The 20,898-nt window shown below is 52.8% G+C and overlaps 1 protein-coding gene across 1 annotated transcript; it reads right to left on the bottom strand.

Moving 5' to 3' along the window:
• Positions 1 to 855: 855 nt before the first annotated feature.
• On the bottom strand, positions 856 to 12,739 carry LOC124693087 (probable histidine kinase 6). Its single transcript, XM_047226539.1, has 11 exons — positions 12,521 to 12,739; positions 11,357 to 11,590; positions 11,093 to 11,262; positions 10,286 to 10,504; positions 10,024 to 10,210; positions 9,891 to 9,942; positions 9,580 to 9,809; positions 9,302 to 9,400; positions 8,445 to 9,157; positions 1,711 to 2,193; positions 856 to 1,515 (listed from the first exon to the last, which is right to left on the bottom strand). Exons 1-11 carry the CDS (start codon positions 12,722 to 12,724, stop codon positions 1,254 to 1,256), a joined length of 2,853 nt encoding a protein of 950 aa, XP_047082495.1. The 5' UTR covers positions 12,725 to 12,739; the 3' UTR covers positions 856 to 1,253.
• Positions 12,740 to 20,898: the final 8,159 nt, after the last annotated feature.

Here is a 20,898-nt window from a genome sequence, read left to right as displayed (position 1 = left end):
AACCCGCCACCTCCGTGGTCGACGCCTACAACAGTAGCGACACGAGGCTCCTGCTATTGGCTCTCGGTGGGTGTGGTACTTGCCCCTTGGGCCACCTAGAGGGACGACACAGGTGCCGGCGGTGGCACTGAAAGGGTACCCTAGGAAGAACGTTCATAGTCGGAAAAGATTGTCGTGCAAGCCTCCATAAGACAACTCTGATTTTTTAAGGGACATGCACTTTCCAAAGGTAAACGAACTCCCTACTGTTGATCCGTGGGCCGGCCACGCAGCGCGGTGCGGGTGCCGAATCCTGATCTCAGCTGGGCCTCGTCTGGACTTCAGAGGCCACAAGCGAGTATCGCCGCGGCGTCACGGGCTGACTCGGCTCAGCCTGTCTGACAGGTCGAGCAGCACACCGCGTCGCATCGCATCGGAAGGTTCGCCGCCAGCTGCTCGCCTGAGAGAGAGGCCTCTGCAGCTCGCCAGCTTCCGCGCCGACGCCGTACCGGAAACCTGTCGTCGATACGATTCGCAGCGCTGCAGCGTACTAGCCTGCAGGAGCACAGTAGGCGCCCAGAGCAATTAAACGAGCCATGAACGGTTCAGATGTGATAAGAAGTCAACCCCATGGCAGAAGAAGCCAGCGGTGACAGTGATGGTGTCCTGAGATTTCATATCAAGTACTAGTACAGATGTGCGCACATGAACTTCGACCCAGATCAGTAAACATTTCAGCGATCTATCACTTCACAGCAAAATGTACAATGCTCTCCCTAAAACCTGGTGTGATCGATTTACAGAGACGAAATCAGATCAGCCAAGGAGCCCTAGCGAGTGCAATGACAATGGATATGCAGACACTACAAGAGACAGTTGAAAAGTCGACCATTTCTTTCTTTTCACAGGCTCTGAAACTCGGGGGAGTGCAGCACAGAGGTGTTATATTTTCAAAGAATGAACAGACAGGACATACAACAACATACATCTGCCTACCAACACCAAAACAAAAAAAAAGGCCTAATCTACCTATCTCAAGGTACCTTCTTCGTGTTCTCCCCTGGGCTGCAGCCGAAATGCCGACCGCGACGCATCATCGTTACCATGGCTGCAATGCCCCTGGTCTGCAGCAGAAATGTGCATCATCGGTACCGCTGCTGCAACGAACTTCACTAGCTCAAGGTACCTTCTCCACCTTTCCGTCTACTGTAAGAGTCAGAGTCAGCTTGACACCACTTCAACTAACGAGGCCTGGATCCAGCCAATCGAGCAGATCATGGAGCCGGATCAGTTGTTCCCACCACTAATCTGGAGACCGCTTGGTATAGCTGCTGTTCATCGAATGGTTTCGACACGTACCCATCCATTCCCGATTTTATACACTTGTCGTAGGTTGCCTGAATAACATCAGCAGTCATTGCCAGAACAGGCAAATGCCAATCCGCAGATGTTGAACCTTCCGCTGAAGTCGACTGCTCTCTCTTTTCCTCATTCGCTTTCTTCTCCATTTCCCTTATTTGCCTGGTTGCCTCAAACCTGAAGAATACATAACATTGTCAATCAGCAGTCACTACCATTTGAGATTGTATTGAGCATGAAATCTTAACACATAGTATAAGTCTAGGAAAGCACTCCTCTCTAACTTGGGACATTTGAATGGACCAAGCATTAAGAAGAAATAAAGCTAGAAATGACAACTGCAGCAGACTAATGAATAGCACAGAATCTTACCCATCCATCTCAGGCATTTGAACATCCATAAAACATGCATCGAAGAAGTGTGGTGGTTGAAGCAAGGAGATGGCATCCTTGCCACTTTCAACGCAATGAACCTTGGCACCATACTTCTTTAGTGCAGCGTGAGCAACTCGCAGGTTTACCTTGTTATCATCCACAACCAATATATTCTTCCCAACCAACAGGTTACGGAGAAATGAGGGCCTATTTTGATTTTCTTTCCTTACAGGAATCTCCACTTGTAGCAGCTGTTGCAGACAAGAAGCTATTGTGCTTGCTCTGATAGGCTTACACAGCACAGCATTGAACGTGGATCCGTACTTGTCTTTATCAGCTTCAGATGTGACCAAGAGGATCAATTTGGGCAACTCGTGAACTTGACCATTCATCCTGAGAGCATGTAACCGATTCAATAGCTGAATATCTGTCTCAGGCCTCCAGATGTCATTCTGAATAAAAATCATGGAGGGTTTTTCTCTGCAAGAAAATAAAGTACATGGAGAAATGAGACTCGGCAGGCGTCGAAGAAGATTTTATGGTGCGTGAATACAAATACTTAGTTAGTAGTGGTAGTGTTATGGTCGGTATCTCCTATTCCAGGAAGGAGCCCAAATAGTGGGCCAAATTAGGGGCTTAGCCCAGTTATACGTGGGGTATTCAGTATAAACGTAGGTTCACCAGAGGTTCAGATTAGAGTCTAGTAGTATCCGTGCAGGATTGTCTTTGTTCTGCATCTAGTAGTTGTGTCCAATACGGACTCTGCTTTCCTTGTAATAGATGGGTCATCTCCTATATAAGGAGCAGTAACGTGTACTAGGATCGCAAGCAATAATCAATCTCATTATTGCCGACTCCCAGAGGAGTCGGCCTTCTCCTCACGCGCCGCCCCAAACCCTAGCCGCCGCCTTCCCCAGTCCTCGCGACGGCGCCTTGTCGCCGGCGCCGCCTCTCTCTCTCTCGCTCGCAGCACTTCCACCCCTACAACCTACGCCCACGTCCTGGTAGAACCCTAGCCTCTACCAATTTGGTATCAGATTCCTCGGTTGCGATCATGTCGTCGGGCCAGCCCTCCGCCACCATCGCTGCCACCTCCGAGACGCCGCCGGCCTCCGCCGCCGCGCACGTGGCGCCGGGCGCCGAGCCGCCCCCTGTCCTCTCTCCGGCGGAACTGTCCGCGGCCGTCCGCGACCTCACCATGGCGATCGCCAATATGCGGACGTTTCTGCAGGTGACGCACGGGCTGCCGGCCGCCGTGTCCGCTCCGCCACCGCCGCCGCCACCCCCGCCCGCGCCTTCCGCGCCGCCTCCACCGGCCCCGGCCGCGAACCAGGGCGTCCCCATCACCAACATCAAGTGGCCCGCGTCGCCGTCGCGGCCGGCCCTCGTGGGTGGACGCGCCGGTCTTCACACCTGCCCTGCTCGGCCCGACCGTGCCTCCACCGCCGGCGCACGCTGCGCCCTCCCCTTCGGTGGCTTCGGCGGCTACGGCGATCCTCATGCGGGAGGCGGCGCTGTCTATTCGCCCTCTACCGCGTTGGCCACGACCTTCGTCGGCTGCGCCGGCCCGCTCGGCAGCCCCGCGCTACACCAAGTTGGAGTTCACCACCTATGATGGCGCCACTGACCCCCTCAACTGGCTCAACCAGTGCGAGCAATTCTTTCGGGGGCAGCGGACACTCGCGTCCGACCGCACATGGATCGCTTCCTACCACCTCCGCGGAGCCGCTCAGACGTGGTACTACGCCCTCGAGCAGGACGAGGGCGGGATGCCGCCGTGGGAGCGCTTCCGCGACCTGTGCCTCCTCCGGTTCGGACCCCCGGTACGCGGGAGTCGCCTCGCCGAGCTGGGGCGCCTGCAGTTCACCTCGTCGGTGCAGGACTTCGCCGATCGTTTCCAGTCATTGGCGTGTCATGCTCCCGGCGTCTCAGCTCGTCAGCGCGCCGAGCTCTTCGTGGGCGGCCTTCCCGACCACATCCGGGTCGACGTGGAGATGCGCGAGCCGCAGGACCTACAGACCGCCATGTACTACGCCCGGGCGTACGAGCAGCGCACCCTCGCCATCCAGCAGTCCTTCCAGGGCAGGGGAGCCCGCCCTCCACCACGCCCTGCCCAGACGGCCCCGGCGCGCCCAGCGCTGCCGGCTGCCGCGACAACCCCTGCAGCGCCTACACGTCCCTTCCGTCGCCTGACGACGGCCGAGCAACTCGAGAGGCGCCGCAAGGGCCTCTGCTTCAACTGCGACGAGCAGTACGCGCCGGGTCACACGTGCGCTCGCCTGTTCTATTTGGAGACGGTCGATGACGAGGACGGCGGGCCACTTACCCCGGAGCTTGACACCGCGGCCGCTTCCGAGCCGGGCGCCACCGCCTATGGGCCGGTCGACGCGAAGGCGTTCGTCGTCTCCCTCCACGCGTTGGCGGGCATCAAGACGGCGAAGACCATGCTCCCGCCGGTGACGATCGGCGGGGAGCGCCTCACGCCGCCGGTTGACACGGGTTCGACGCACAACTTCCCGGCCGGCGACGCCATGCGCCGCCTCGCACTAGAGCCGTCGGGAGACAAGCACTTCGGTGTCACCGTCGCCAACGGGGACCGCCTAGCCTGCCGGGCGTGGCTCGGCGAGTGCCCATCACCATCGGCGACGAGCACTTCTCCGTGGACTGCGTCGGCATCAACCTGGGCTGCTACGACTTCATCCTCGGCATCGACTTCCTGTCCACCCTCGGGCCCATCCTCTGGGATTTCGAGGCGCTGTCCCTCATCTTCTGGCGCGCGGGCGGCCGCCGCGTCCAGTGGAGGGGCCTCGGCATCTCCGGGCCACCGGCGCCCACGGCGGCGCCGATGGCTGCCGCCCTCGACCCGACGCATCCGCTCTTGGACGACCTTCGCGGCGAGCATAGCGACATCTTCACCGAGCCACGGGGCCTACCTCGCGCACGGGCTCGCGATCACCGCATCCACTCGCTGCCGGGTACGCCTCCTGTCGCGGTACGGCCGTACCGCTACCCTCAGCTGCAGAAGGACGAGCTCGAGCACCAGGTGGCGGTCATGATGGCCCAGGGCATCATCCGGATTTCGACTTCACCCTTCTCGGCGCCGGTGCTCTTGGTGCGCAAGCCCGACGGCACGTGGCGCTTCTGCATCGACTACCGCGCGCTCAACGCCGTGACGTCCAAGGACAAGTTCCCCATCCCGGTCGTGGACGAGCTGTTGGACGAGCTACACGGGGCGCGCTTCTTCACCAAGCTCGACTTGCGCTCGAGCTACCACCAGGTGCGGATGCATCCGGAGGATGTTCCGAAAACGGCCTTCCGCACGCACCACGGCCACTTCGAGTTCCTGGTGATGCCGTTCGGCCTCTCCAATGCGCCGGCAACATTCCAGGCTTTGATGAATGACGTGCTCAGTCCCTACTTACGCCGTTTCGTGCTTGTTTTCTTTGATGATATTCTCATCTACGAGTGCCTCGTGGGCGGAGCATCTACGGCATGTCGCCATCGTCTTCAACGAGCTTCGAGCGCATCGTCTCCACCTAAAGCGCTCGAAGTGCTCGTTCGGCACGACCTCCGTCGCCTACTTGGGACACGTCATCACGGCGGAGGGCGTCGCGATGGATGCTGACAAGGTCGCGGCCGTCGCTACATGGCCGACGCCGCAGTCACCACGGGCTCTTCGTGGCTTCTTGGGGCTCGCGGGCTACTACCGGAAGTACATCCGCGACTTCGGCCTCATCGCCGCGCCTCTAACCCGCCCTCCTGCGCCGCGACGCTTTCGCTCGGGACGCGGAGGCAACGGAGGCCTTCCGGGCGCTTCGGCGGGCGCTCACGACGGGGCCCGTGCTCCGGATGCCGGACTTCGACCTACCTTTCGTCGTGGATCGCGACGCCTCCGGCATCGGGTTCGGCGCCGTCCTCCATCAGGGGAGGGCCGCCGGCCTTCTTCGGCCGGCCGTTCGCCACTCGCCATCTCAAGCTCGCGGCGTACGAGCGCGAGCTCATCGGGCTTGTTCGGGCCGTGCGCCATTGGCGGCCCTACTTGTGGGGGCGCACCTTCGTGGTCCGCACGGATCATTACGGCTCGAAGTTCTTGCTTGATCGGCGCCTCTCCACCGTTCCGCAGCACCAGTGGATCAGCAAGCTCTTCGGGTTCGACTTCACCGTCGAGTACCGTCCGGGCCGCCTCAACACGGTCGCCGACGCGCTCTCTCGCCGCGACACGGAGGAGCTTGCGGACTCCCTCGACGGCGGCGGCGTGGTCATGTGCATCCGCTCGGGGCCGTCGTTCGCCTTCATCGACGACATCCGTCGGGCCACGGTGGGCGCCGCGGATGCCCGAGCGCCGCGCCGGCGCCTCGACGCGGGTGAGCTCGCCGCGCCCGGCACCCGGCCGACGGGCCGCTTCTCCATGGGCGCCGCATCTTCGTGCCCGATCAGGACGATCTTCGTCAGCAGGCCTTGTGTCTCGCGCACTCAGCAGGCCACGAGGGTGTGCAAAAGACGCTCAAGCGTCTCCGGGATGACTTCTACATTCCTGGTGATGGTGCGCTGGTCCGCGACTTGGTGGGGTCGTGTGTGACGTGCCAGCGCAACAAGACGGAGACGTTACGACCGGCGGGGCTGCTTCAGCCGCTGGACGTTCCCTCGCAGGTGTGGGCGGATATTTCCATGGACTTCATCGAGGGCCTCCCTAAGGTGGGCGGCAAATCCGTCATCTTGACGGTGGTCGACCGCTTCTCCAAGTACGCCCACTTCATTCCGCTTGGCCATCCGTACACAGCCGCGTCCGTGGCGCGGGCCTTTTTCGACGGCATCGTGCGCCTCCATGGGTTTCCGTCGTCCATTGTCAGCGACCGGGATCCCGTGTTCACGGGGCATGTCTGGCGCGATCTCTTTCGCCTAGCGGGTGTGAAGCTTCGCATGAGCACGGCCTTCCACCCGCAAACAGACGGCCAGTCCGAGGTGGTTAACAAGATTATTGCCATGTATTTGCGTTGTGTCACAGGGGATCGTCCGCGCGCTTGGGTGGACTGGTTGGCATGGGCGGAGTATCGCTACAACACCTCCTATCACTCCGCCCGCACGCCACCCCCTTTGAGGTGGTCTATGGGCGTCCACCGCCGAGGATGCTGCCTTATGAGTCGGGCTCGGCTCGTTCGGAGACCGCGGGCGACTTGCTTCGGACCCGTGATGAGATTTTGGCCGAGGCGCGCCAACGTCTTCTTCGAGCACGGCAGCCGGCACGGAAGTATTATGACGCTCATCATCGCGACGCTGAGTTCGCCGTGGGAGATTGGGTCTGGCTGCGCCTACTTCATAGGACGGCGCAGTCACTGGATCCGCGTGCCAAGCACAAGTTGGGGCCTCGCTATGCCGGGCCCTTTCGCGTGCTGGAGCGTGTCGGCACGCTCGCCTATCGCTTGGAGCTGCCGGTGGGTTCTCGCCTCCACGACGTCTTCCATGTGAGCTTGCTGAAGGCTCACAAGGGAGATCCTCCGGCCGAGGCGCCGGTGCTTCCTCCTCATGATGATGGTCGCGTGCTTCCGGGGCCCGAGAAGGTGTTGAAGGCACAGCTGCGTAGGGGCGCTTGGCATATACCGGTACGGTGGGCTGGCCTGCCCTCGGAGGACGCTACGTGGGAGAAGCTAGAGGAGTTTCAGCAGCATTTTCCTGATGTTCAGCTCGAGGACGAGCTGTTTGAGAAGGCGGGGAGAGATGTTATGGTCGGTATCTCCTATTCCAGGAAGGAGCCCAAATAGTGGGCCAAATTAGGGGCTTAGCCCAGTTATACGTGGGGTATTCAGTATAAACGTAGGTTCACCAGAGGTTCAGATTAGAGTCTAGTAGTATCCGTGCAGGATTGTCTTTGTTCTGCATCTAGTAGTTGTGTCCAATACGGACTCTGCTTTCCTTGTAATAGATGGGTCATCTCCTATATAAGGAGCAGTAACGTGTACTAGGATCGCAAGCAATAATCAATCTCATTATTGCCGACTCCCAGAGGAGTCGGCCTTCTCCTCACGCGCCGCCCCAAACCCTAGCCGCCGCCTTCCCCAGTCCTCGCGACGGCGCCTTGTCGCCGGCGCCGCCTCTCTCTCTCTCGCTCGCAGCACTTCCACCCCTACAACCTACGCCCACGTCCTGGTAGAACCCTAGCCTCTACCAGGTAGATTAGTTCCGGTCTTTCTAAGGTCTTATTTTTTTACTCAAAACGATTGACTAGACAAGCACCTGTTCTCAAGCTTTGTAATCTCAGGATATTCACTCTCTCAGTACTATACTTCATTGTTCTTTTTCTTTCACTCACAAAGAAATTCTGATCCTTCCATCAACTACAACTTGCGAAACAACTTGCACGATTGTCTAGGTATTATGATAAGTAGGATTGCATTTGTTTATAATATTAGGAAATATTTATATGAAGTAGTATAAATCTTTCTACCTCCTTGCCCATGAGGCCATGACTATTATGGGGACTAAGAAACTAGTACAAATCTATCTACATCACTACGCATGAGGCCATGACAATTATGGGGACTTTAGCCTCTTAGAGCCCATCTGAAATCTCCTGTATCAGCAGTAAAACATCATTTCCTACCATAGGTCCAGCTTATATCAATGGACTGGTTGATGATATATCAAGTAATCAGTTAAGCTATTATGCGTCCTCTATTTTTAAATGTCAGCAACAAGTTCTATTAGGAAATGAAACTGACTGAACGGAAACTCACCTTGACTCTGTTGCACCGTTTTGCCCAAAGGCCTGAACTCCCATACTCATATTATTCACAACTTGAACAGTTATTCCCAACCTGTTAAGGTGATATCTAGTGACAGCACTACGTACAGGTTTCCCATCTACCAAGATCGCCTTCATTCCCCTAAAGGCAGTTGGTAGTGCCTCGCAAAGGCTCCTCTCTGAATCACTTGAAGTATCTTCGGATGCACGCTTCACAACAGCTGAGAATGTAAATGTACTGCCAATGGAAGGACGGCTAGTGAAACTTATTTGCCCGCCCATAAGTTCGGCCAGACATTTGCTGATGCTTAAACCAATGCCAGTTCCACCATAGTTCCTTGAAGTTGAACTATCCGCCTGCATAAAAGGCGTAAAAACACGATCTTGTGCATGCAGTGGGATACCAACACCTGTATCTTCAATGCTTATCATCAAGGTCACCTGATCGGCATCCATTTGGTTACATTTTTCACCCTCAAGCTCATTCGAAGGTAACTCCTTATCAGAGAGCAGCAGCTTAAAATATTCCCAGCTATTTCGTTCATCCGCAGCTTGAAACCCACTCAATGTATTGAAGGCACCATTAGCTGTGGACTCAACTTTACAATCTTTTCCGTTTAGGGTTACATTAGGGACCCGACAAGTTTCCACATTTGACTGTTCAGCCAAAGAGACCCGCACAAAAACATGACCCCGTTCTGTGAACTGGACAATTAACAGTGAACTCAGAAAAATATCTAAATGTATTAACAGAACTGAATACAGAAAACTGAAAAGTTACAATATTATTTTAAGTTATAAAGTATGCGAACAGCAGAAAAATTCCATGATACAAAGATGACTGCTTACTTTGACTGCGTTGCCCACTAAATTTGTTACTATCTGTTGAAATCTCCAAGGATCACCAATGACAAGTTTTGGGACATCATCACACACAAACACTGCAAGCTGCGGCAATAAGAACATTAGGAAATAATATGCTGCAGGAAAGGAGATATAGGAAAGATTGGTATGTTTGTACCATCTGTTTGCACTGAACTGCAAATAATGACTGCAAGCCCATTATGACTAATTGACTATGAGTGCAGAAGAACCATATTTAATGATCTATGCTTATAATAAGATACCTCTATGCTCTTCTCTTTTAACTTTGAAGGAAACAAAGAGATCACATCGTCCAATAGTGATCGCAAGTCGAAAGGCACTGCCTCAAGTTCCAACCTTCCAGCCTCAAACTTTGCTCGATCAAGTACATCATTTATCAGTCTTATCAAATTTTTGCCACAACCCTGAGCAGTCTGAGCAAAATCCTTCTGAGTCATAGTCAGATCTGTCCCCAAAAGCATGTCCAGCATTCCTACAGCGAAAGGTAATGTTTTCAGAATGCCTGGTCCTTGCATGGAGACTATATAGGAACCCGAAAGGAAAATATTCATACCGAGGACGCCATTCATAGGAGTTCTGATTTCATGTGATACAGTTGCCAGGAACTGCAAATAAGAAAACTTGCATCAACATATAATTCATATTTAAGCAGGAAGCCAAGCAACTCAATAAACCAAATGGCAAACCTGAGACTTTGCAATATCAGCAGCTTCCGCTTGAGTTTTGAGCTCCTCCATCTTTCTACAATCCTCTGTAACTTTGTCATACCGAGACCATGCAGCACAAATTATATAACCCACAAGCATCCATATGACGAAAGTGCCCAGAGGATTACTAATGGCAGACCATGGTAAAGGAGGCTTTTGTGTATAGCTGCACAGGTTACCAGCATTAGTGGAAGGGAAAAATCAGTAAACAAATTTAGTGTCACATGCAGAAGCTACCCACCTGCACCTCATTTCATGCCTCCTAAACGGATCTCCAAAATCAAGCATGCTAACATGCAAGAGGCCCACTTTATCATCTGGTGTTTGAGATCCATACATAGCCATAGGTTCTGAAGCATTTGTGACATCGTACACATTCACCAATATATCCTGATTGCCAGCAAGTTTACTCAACAAATTCTCCACAAGTGTCTCCACATCAAAAGCTCCACCAAGATAACTGTGAGTGGGGGATTCGATTAGAAGAAAGTTATACAAACCACACTCGATAAAAGTTAAATTTGTCAACAATGTTATGTTTAATTTTTTTAGGGGTAAATTTATGACAGTAGAAAATACATCTTTATTGCTGAATGAGACAGAGATGGATAATAAGCTAACATATACTCCCTCCGTCCACCACTACATGTCGCACACATATTTTGAGGTTCAACTTTGACCATCATGTTGGCCAATAAAACATGGCCTATGTCTGTGGTGTAAAAATTATACCATTGAATTAGTATTAAAATAAAGCTTCCAATGGTTTTTCTGACACTTTTCTCATGTACTATTGGTCAAATCTATGGTCAAAGTTGCATCACATAAAACTAGGAGTTCATATAATTGTGGACAGAGGGAATAATGAATTAATGATACACTAATTCAAGCCCTCTAGGTTATTGTAGGTAATGTCAAATTATCCAACTCATGATCTGCTTTGATGCCTTTTGAGTATTTTATAGCCAACAGCCCAACACTAAAGAATGGAGAAACCAATTCAGGTTCTATAGGTGACAAACTTTGAAAGATAGTTCAATCATCTCACCCGGCAGTTGCTTCCACACGTTGCTCGACTGAAGCATCGGCGGGTAGATTAGGGCGATACACAGCAAAAGTGAGCACTACGCCCAAATGGTTTGACCCGAGAAGCCGAAATGGATTTGTCAATACAGGCTTGCCCGTAGTCCTCGCTCGCAAGATGTTTTCTCGGTCCTCCTACATGGGAAACAAATAGGTTTTACTTCCACTATAGCAGGATTAAAACAAGAACCGACAAACAGAAAAACCATCAGGCGATGAGAAACCTCACCTCCCCAGACATCATGTCCATGCGCGCAAGGTAGGAGACGGTATCCTGGGAGAAAATCACCGGGGCATACTCTTCTTGCAGAGGCGCAGCCTCTCGATTCATCGTCTTCATGATCCATCCGTGCTTTCTTTCGAACATTTCCTTCTCGTGAGGGAAGATGCGCTCCGCGTACGCAATCCCATTCAGCAACGGACGCTCGAACGATGTCATTGCCGTGTATTTCGCGAATGTATCCTGCATTTCACCGAAATGTAGAGTAAAACACAACTGGCAGTCAGCAATCTGACAGTATAAGATAAGATGACAAAGAGCATCCAAGACATAATCAAGTTTCAGCTGCACCTAATCCATGTGATTCTTATTAGAACTAATTTGTGAGACAAATTAGATACCAACTAGGGCCACCAACCGACTTAGGCCGTGTTCCTCGTTGTTGCATGTTGCAACAACCCGAATGTGCCTTGAAATACCACATTGCCTTGCCAGGGCAGTACTCCTAAAAGTCTAAAGCTACAAGTAAATGAACAAAAGCAGAGGTTTTGGAATTCCCAAAAGAGGGCCAACAGCTTTGGGGAACACTATTTTAGGAGAGAAAAGTAGGGTGGATCATGAACGCACCAACGGACGGCCAGCGACGCATTGCGTATGCCGGTGACATTTTTGAGCGTTGATAAACAAAGGGAGTGATAAAGAAAGGGAGTCAAGCAGAATCGCCTAACCCAACCATTAACCACTCTAATCTAAAAACAAAGCAATGCTGCTTCCACCACCAACCTAGCAGTTCAGAGACGTCTCTGACTCTGCGTCTCCGAGCATACAGAGTGAGGAAAAAAAACGCGCAACCGCTGCTGGGAGAATGGCGCACATAATCAAAGATCAATAGGCCCACAACGAGCCGACTAGATGGACGGAAACAATAATGCGGAGAGGGCGCTAAACGACTAGTCTGCAAGTCTGTACGCATCATGAATCGAGCGACCACGAGGAAATATGCTTTTTAAAAATGTAATCTTCTACTAGTAATTGTTTAGGATCCCAGGGTTGCGCCATTGCCGCGGCATCGGGAGCACGCGGCGGGCGGGCACAGGAACGAAAATGCATCGGGGGGAATGAAAATGAACAAGGATCTCTTGCAGTTTTGCTCTGCGAGCTTAGTAGTATTACCTGGTCGATTGCCGATGGGTTCTTCTCGAAGTGGAAGATGGAGATGAGGATGGAGAGCGCGTGCACGTGGTTGACGGTGACCCCGAACTGCTCCTGCAGCATCCTGGCCCGCTCCTCGCACATGCTGACGAGCCTCAGCTCGGCGCGCTCCATGGTCTCGCGCCGCAGCTGCCAGTGCACGGCCGCGGAGCAGGCGACGGCCATGGCCACGAAGGCCAGCGCCGCCAGCGGCCTCCGCCCGCGCCTCGCCGCGTGCCGCTGCTGCTTGCCCTTCTCTTTCTCCATCGCTCCTCCTCCGTCCTCCTTCTTGCCCAGTTTACTGCCGCTCCCCATCCCCCGGCGCAGTGCCCACCATGTGCTCGTGGAAATGCGCGACGACCAGCCCGCCAGCCAGCCACCCCAAAGCAGGCACTACTACCCAGAAAGAAAAATAGCTAGAAGCGGGAAGGAGGGCAGCGGCGGAGAGGGGTTGGGTGGAGGCGGAGGCGGAGGCAGGCAGGCGTGGGTCTCAAAAGAAACGAAGCTTTCGCGAGTTCCCAACGGGGAGAGAGGAGGCCAGAGACAGCTGCGCTAAAATAATTAGCCCCCTCCGCCCGAGCACTAATTAAGTAAGCCGCATTAAAGAACTCCCGAGCCGCAGCAGCTCGGCGAGCGGCTAGCTCTTCTTCTTTACTCCAGTGAGGAGTACTAGTACCAGCCGCCGGGGGTCGCCGTTGGGAGGGGCGCTTGATGAATGAAAGCAATTAAAAATTGGGGAGGAATCGCATCGGGAGCTTTCTTTTTGCGGAGGGACAAGGCCGCCGCGTGGCGCCCCCGCCGCAGATTAAACGCGCTGCTGCTGCTGTAGGCTCGGTCGCCGGCGACAATGGAGCCGCGGGGAGATAGGCGAAGCTGCAGCGGAGCAGCGGAGCAGCGGAGCAGGAGGAGGGAGCAGGTAGGGCACTTTTCTGGTGGGTGGTTTGGGGAGAAACCGAGAAAGGCTAGCTCTTGGCGGCGCGAGATCGACGGCCGCGCGCGGCGGCGGCGGCGGGAGGAGGAGGAGTGGATAGACGCGGCTGCTTCAGCTGCCGGTACCTGGTACTAGCACAAGCTACAGCTGGAGGGGGCTGGGTGGTGATACGGCGACAGTGACCGTGGCGGGGGAGGAGGGAGCCACAGGCAGGTAGCAAGCCGAGAGCGAGAGCGAGAGAGAGATGGAGAGGAGGATTGTTGCTGTTGCTGGGGCCTGGTGGCTGCTAGTCCTTTTGCATCACGTGGCGCGGACAATGGGACTGGCGGGACGGCCGGAGTGCGGGGCGGCCGAACGCACCCGTGGCCGTGGTCCGTCTCTCACGACCAGGAGTCCCGGGGTGGCTCTCCTTTTTGTTCGCTTGCCCATCTCCGTTGCTCTCCTGGGCTCCCCCTCTCCTCCCCTCCCCGTCGTAATTTACCGACGCCAACACGCAAGATGAAAAAGCGACAGCGACCCTCTCTCGCGAACCAAAAGAACACGAAAGCTACGACAACGAAGCCGTCTCGCGCGCGGCAATGATGCGAAGGGAACATTCTAGAGAGACAGAGACGCCATGATCCACACGATGCTCTGAGCTCACTTCGTTTTTCCCTCTTGCAAATCTGATTACCGAGCACATCTTCACCGGACTGATCTACATGAAAAGTTTCTGTTTGAGGCTGTTTTGGCCGAGCTCCGGATACGAATTTAGCCTCGTTAGAGCAGGTCTAACAGGCCCCTTATTTCTTTGCCCCGTATAACGCGAGTTTCTCGCCTCGTATCCTAAAAGTCGTCTTGCTGAACCATTTCGTCTAGCAGACCCCGTATTTCACCCTGTATTTTTTAAAATTAAAACCCCGGGAAAATTAAACCATAGTTCATCTTCATTGATCATACACTGGATCATACATATACATAGCGATCTACTGCGATCCTAGCTAATCGAGGATGATGAATGGCACGAAAGGCTCCCTGGCGGCAGCCTCCTCCTCCGCCCTGGCGGCAGCCTCCTTCGCCTGGAATTCCGCCACGGCGGCGATGGCCGCCGCCTCCTCCTCTGCCTCCGCCCGAGCTTTATCGGCGGCATCCGCCTCGGATTCGGCCACCGCACGCCGGATGGCCGCCTCCTCCTCCGCCGCCTCCTCTTCCTCCGCGCCGCCTCCGCTTCCTCCGCCGCTGGTGCTGCCGATGGTCGCCCTCCATGCCGCCTTCGCCGCGCGGTCGCGGCCGCCACTCGGCGAGCCACTTCTCGAAGGCTTCGCCGCTCATCGGCTTGAGCGGCGGATCTTGCCGGTACCACCGCCCACCCGCGGCGTACTCCCGGAGCGCATCCGGCACGTAGAGCGCGCCGACGTACCGGCACGCCGCACGGCGGCTCCCCGCGGCGGAGCGCTTGCACTCAATCCGCTCGCCGGCGAGGCGCTACTACGGCGGCGGGAGTCCATGCAGGTGGCGGCGGGTGGAATGCGGCGCGGGGGAGGGAGGAATTGCTCGCCGGAGTTGGAGGCGGCGGCGGCGCACGGCGGAGCTAGGGTTGCGAGTGAGGGGTTAACCCCTCACTCGCACCTGCGCCCGGTATAAGTAGGGGGCGGAGGGGCCGATTTCCTGGGGCCCGTATTCCGCCGAAACGGGGCGGCCTGAATACGGGGCCTGCTAGACAGCCCAAACCGCGCCTGCCCCGTATCTCGCCAAAATTTTACGGGGTGGGCGGGTTATAAGGGACCTGGTAGACATGCTCTTAGCTGGAGTATACCTGTTTGGGTTGGGTAGTCGAGCAGCCCGACACATTTTGTCTGCCTAAACCGAAATTTCATTTTGGAACGTTTTTCACCACATGCCAACAATGCACTGTCTTGTAGCGCTTGCCCCACGATGCTTTGGAGCGCATCAAGGTCAAGACCGGAGGCACCTGCACATACGTTATGTATTACTACCTGCACATACGTAATAGTTCTGTTCAGCTCCAAGTTAGGTGCAACATGTGAAAAATACCATGGCCCACTAAATTTGATTCCTGATTCATACTAACAGTAAGTTACAACATAAGTTGAACTGCATCAACAGAGAACTAAGAGCATCTCCAGTCGTTCCCCAAACCGTCTCCCAAAGGGATTTAAGACGCGTCGGATGAAAAAACGTTCCCAACCGCGTCCCCCAAAGCCGTTTTTTGTCCGACACGCCCCGATACGGTGTTTGGCGCACCGTCCCCGTCCCACAGGGGACGCTCCGGGCACGCAGAACACAACGAAAAGCGAGGAGGGCTCCCACATGTCGGCGACTATTTCCATAAACCGTTGGTTCGCGCCTTTTTTATCGTCGCTCCTTCCCTCCCTCGCCTCCCACCCCTCCGCCGCCGCTGGATTTGCCGGCCGTTTCGATGACTGATCTCTTCTGAGAGTCGGCACCATCGTCGCGGCTGGCACTCTCACATGTCGTTCCGCCGCCGCCGCTTCGCCTGCGCGTCCCAGAACGCGGCATCAAATCCGCCCAACCTCCGCGCACACAAGGTGCTCGACGACTTGCCAGGTACGCGCGATTGGGCGCTGTTCGTTGCGCCGTCTGCCGCGGCGCAATTTTAACCATTGTTTTTGCTTCAGACATGGATAGCGACGAAGAGATGATTGCCCTACTGCTGGAGGACGAGCAAGCCTTCGACGACGACGTCCGAGAGCATTTGCTGATGATCGCGGCCCTCCAAGACGTGCTTAACACCGAGGCGGAGAAGAGGAAGAGGCCGCTCCGCAGAGGATCAAGGCCGGGGAGAAAGAAGTCGAAGCCCCGGCAGAGGATGGAGGGGCATACCATGTTGCACAACGACTACTTCGCAGATGACGGAATACATGCCGACAATTTTTGGCGCCGGTATAGGATGAGAAAGGGTCTTTTCATGAATATCATCCACGGCGTTCGAGAGTTCGACCCCTACTTCAAGCTCAAGCATGACGTTGTAGGCGATGTCGGGTTCTCGTCGATTCAGAAGTGCACTGCCGCCATGAGGATGCTTGCATACGGAGCACCTGCCGATACACAGGACGACTACCTTTGCATGAGTGAGTCTAATGCCATTGAGTGCATGTACATGTTTTGCCGAGCTGTGCTGGGAAAGTTTGGCAAATACTACTTGAGAAGGCCAACTGAGGAAGAGACTGCAAGGATCATGGCACAAAATGCTGCCAGGGGATTTCCTGGAATGCTTGGAAGCATCGATTGCATGCACTGGTGATGGAAGAACTGTCCGTTTGCTTGGCAAGGTATATACAAAGGGTGTCATGGATATTGCAGTGTGGTGCTTGAAGCTGTGGAAAATTATGACCTATGGATTTGGTATTCTTTCTTTGGCATGGCCGGATCACACAATGACATCAACGTGTTGAGCAGTCTCCGGTGTTCAGCAGACTAGTGGAAGGGCATGCTTCACCATGCAGAGATCAATGGCCACCAATATACCAAAGACTATTATCTAGCCGATGGTATATATCCAACATCGGCCACTTTTGTCAAAACAATCTCGAATCCATCAGGTCAGAAGAATTCCCACTTTTCTACACGACAGGAGGCTTGCCGGAAGGATGTCGAGCGGGAATTTGGTGGCTTCAAGCTCAATTTACAATTGTTCGGTACCCTGCTCTAAGCTGGTCTCACGACCAAATATGGGAGATGATGTAGACTTGTGTGATCATGCACAACATGATCATCGAGGATGACCGCAAGAATCATGCCAGGTCACATGTTGGTCCCTATGAGTGTGAAGGCCCTCTTGCGGAGGTTGATCATGAGTTGCCTGTAGATTTTGCTGATTTCCTCGCCATGCGCGCAGAGTTTCGTGATAGCAATGTTCACGAGCAACTTCAACCTGATCTTGTCGAGCATTTGTGGAGGATCAAAGGATTATCAGCAAATGCCGCGGCACATTGATCTAGCCCTATTTATTTGTTGTTTTATTGATTGTTCTATTTTGATTTGAAAATAATCTCCGTAAACATATTTATTTGTATGCTATATTTAATAAATGGTTGTGTTTTCAAAAACCCTTGTTTAATGTTTGGGGGCGACGTTTGGGGGACGCGACTGGGAAGCGATGTCCCCCAAACGCGGCACGAACAAAACACGTCCCCCAAACGCTCGATCCGGCGCGATTTGGGGGATGCGACTGGAGATGCTCTAAGTTAGTTTAGTGGCGCGAAAGAACTAGTCATATACACGTTATTAAAAGGTTATATTTCTAACCAAGACGACCCTAGATGTCTCCTCTCTCCCGCAACAGTAGCAGAGAGGCGATTTCTTTAAACCACTTAGTCGATCCACCTTGCTGGCGGCGATTCGCCGGTTCCCTCTCCCTCCGCCGGCCGCTCCGGTGGCGGGAGGGTGGGGGAACCCCGGATCTCATTGTGTACATAGCGTAGGCTCGAGTAGGTGGCCTGCCGACAGCGTCGAGGAGGTGGTGGCAACGGCGGAGTGGCCTGAGTGGCCTTTTGGGGCGGCGATCTTCCCCTCTCGCGGTGGGCCTCGGTGGAGCCCTGCTGCGGATCGGCCATCCTCCACACGCTCGCGGTTCTCCAGATCTGCGGTACGTGGTGTCCCCTCGCTGGAGTCCGAGGTGCGGCGGATCCGGCCGGTTGTTGAAGCTCAAGGTGTTGATGTTGTTGACCATGGCGTCTGAGTCGACGGAGCAAGGTGGAGGCTCTCCGGAGTCGAGGATCGACGACTTCCCGTCCGCAGAGGGGCACTTCCGATCCAAGGCTTGAAGGGAGGTGTTGCGGCGGCGCGCCATCGGCACCTCTTGCTCGCCGTTGATGAAGACGGGATCCAGGAGGACCTACTTGTAACTTTTATCTTTGTTCTGGATCTTTCTGTAAGAACTGTGGTTTAATAATATTTTCCCTTTTTGCAAAAAAAAGGTTATATTTCTAAATAATAAAAATAAACGCTCGCCTCTCACCATGTTATGGATAATGCCGACTGCTCTCTCTCTCTCTCTCAAGAAAAAGGAATGCTGATATAAGGTCACTGACTCACTGTTCACAATTGAGTGTGTGGCGCTTTCGTGAAGACGAGTTAGTACATGTCATCTTGTGGCACGTAGCAGGGTTTATTGAATGGGAGGGTACTTTGGGCAATAAATCTGCGCGCAAGTACAGCAGCAACAGATTTTCTGGATTTGGTGGAAGATGTTACTGTTCCGGCTGTCTCGCGAAAAATAACACGACAAGCTTGCTCCCTGGGCCACGGCTTAATATGCAAGTGAAAGCCACGATTGTTGCCACGCAAGCCGTTGAAAAACACCGGTCGGAAAGGGTTGCTTTGTCTGAATTTCTTTAACTTAATTGAGAGTTGGCCAGGTTATTACGAGTGCAAAACAGTCTCAAATCTCGTTTTCTTATGGTGATCAACTTGGCCACTTGTTTTGTGCTTGATTAAGATTGAGACTACTCCTAGTTGCTCTAACTTTCTACATGCCGAGATTTCTTGATTGGTCTGACTACTTCTATCATCATTTACTTTGTGAAGTGATTCTCTGAATAATGGCACCCGAGCTAGGAGTGATCAACGCAGCAGAACGACACGTGGAGCTGCATGCCTCGTGGCATCTCCAGTAGTCTTACTGACATGGCCATGGTGCTATGAATTTACTAGGCGATCTTGAGATAATACATCCACCGAATCCACTCACACATGTCATTGATGCCGTAATAGCGTTGTAACTTTGTGATTTGGACATCATTCACCACTAAGAACCACCAAATGCATCGATCACTCCACATTGGCTTGCATCAAGTCCATGCTAGAAGAGACACCACACAAAGCAACCACATCAACCAAAAAACATTGACTAATGGGAAATTGACGCCTGTCCCGTTGATAGTGACGGAGCCAGCTCGCTCGATGCGGCTCGGCAAATGCCTAGTTGTGGCGTCATCGACCTAGTTTGCCCACCAAAACATCACTACTAAACCATGTACCATATATAATACTATCTCTGTCCATAAAAGAATGTCGAGAGTTCTAGATGTCCTTTAGTGTATAGGTACATTTAAACTTGGACAAAACTTCAACGTCCTTTCATACACGGAGTGAGTACTTTAAATGGAATACTCGGGCAGCTGCCCGAAACCTCGCTCCACCCACTCTAGGTGGCTCCAGAGTGTTTCCTTAAACACATTCTTGTTTTAAATATAACAAAAACAACCTCTAACCCTTCACACAGAGAAACACCAAAGATCAACAATGGAGGATAAAGCCACAAGTGGAAAGGTTTTGACTTCTCTACAAATGAAGAAAATCGAAAGAAATACCTAACACAAAAACACGATTTTTTTTCATGTGTAATCCACTTTTTATGAAATTAAGTTGATCTTGAAGATAACTACAAGTTCTAAAACCTCAGATAGAGAAAATCCGAATAAGAACCTAGAAATTTGATGCTAAGAATACAAAGGTTTGAGCGCTCCACGAACAATTCGATCGAAAATCTCAGCCAGGAACTCCCTCCCACCCTTGATAATACGCCTATCGAAACTATAACCGGGTCTCAAAACAACCACCTCGAGCCGAAATAATGAAAACCTATTAATGTCATACCTTTACGTTGTGCATACTCTACTTGATCTAGATAGTGAAGATAGTGGCCGCCTCAAGTTGGAACACCTTTGTTGGATGCGCTCGCTTTGCAAAGACTCGCCAAATGCTCCCACAATATCCACTTTGAGAATGCCTCACCTATTGATATCTTTCCTCGCCTATTGTCGTCAAATGGACAAAAAAAATCTTAAAGAACATGATCCCTTTGAGATGCTCATGTTAAACTTGCAATTTATCTTGATCAACCCTGCAGCTTTTCTTCACTTTTTATTGTAAGTATATCTTCCAGGTAAACATTAATGTTAACTAACTTTTCTTCTTAAATACATATGCTCTGTAGACTGGAATCTCTCGTGAACATTTTTCACATCATACCTTGAACACCACCTTGGTCATCACTTGATGGGTTTTTGCTCCAACAAAATCTCCTGAGACACACGATGAAATTATCAATTGATTCCATGCTCGAATAATTGGTAAACCATGGATCATGCATGAGTCCATCATGGCCTCTACTTAGGGCCATATGTTTAACTCATCTCCTGTAATCATTTTCTCGGGGTCTTTATCCTCTATGGTTTAACTCATAAGATGGAGCAAGACAACCTTTGAGTTTCACACAAGAACTCCATATCGATCATTTCACTTTATTCTTCTTTCAACCTTGAATCGAGCATATGGTCTTAAAACATTTCATATGGAAAAATCCTTCGAATAGAACTCAATGAAAACATTAGTACATAGAGATTGTAATTAATTACCAAAATTGCACACGAGGGCTAAATGCACTTCCAATCTCCAGCGTTTT

Source organism: Lolium rigidum, chromosome 2 (genome assembly GCF_022539505.1).
Source record: "Lolium rigidum isolate FL_2022 chromosome 2, APGP_CSIRO_Lrig_0.1, whole genome shotgun sequence".
NCBI lineage: Eukaryota > Viridiplantae > Streptophyta > Magnoliopsida > Poales > Poaceae > Lolium > Lolium rigidum.
This window is presented reverse-complemented; position numbering and strand designations above follow the sequence as displayed.

Coding starts and splice junctions, on each gene's coding strand:
- LOC124693087 (XM_047226539.1), bottom strand. CDS start 12,724: ATGGCCGTCGCCTGCTCCGCGGCCGTGCACTGGCAGCTGCGGCGCGAG. Junction 2,194..8,444: donor AACGGTGCAACAGAGTCAAG/GTGAGTTTCCGT, acceptor ATTTTCTTGCAG/AGAAAAACCCTCCATGATTT. Junction 1,516..1,710: donor CAAATGCCTGAGATGGATGG/GTAAGATTCTGT, acceptor TGTATTCTTCAG/GTTTGAGGCAACCAGGCAAA.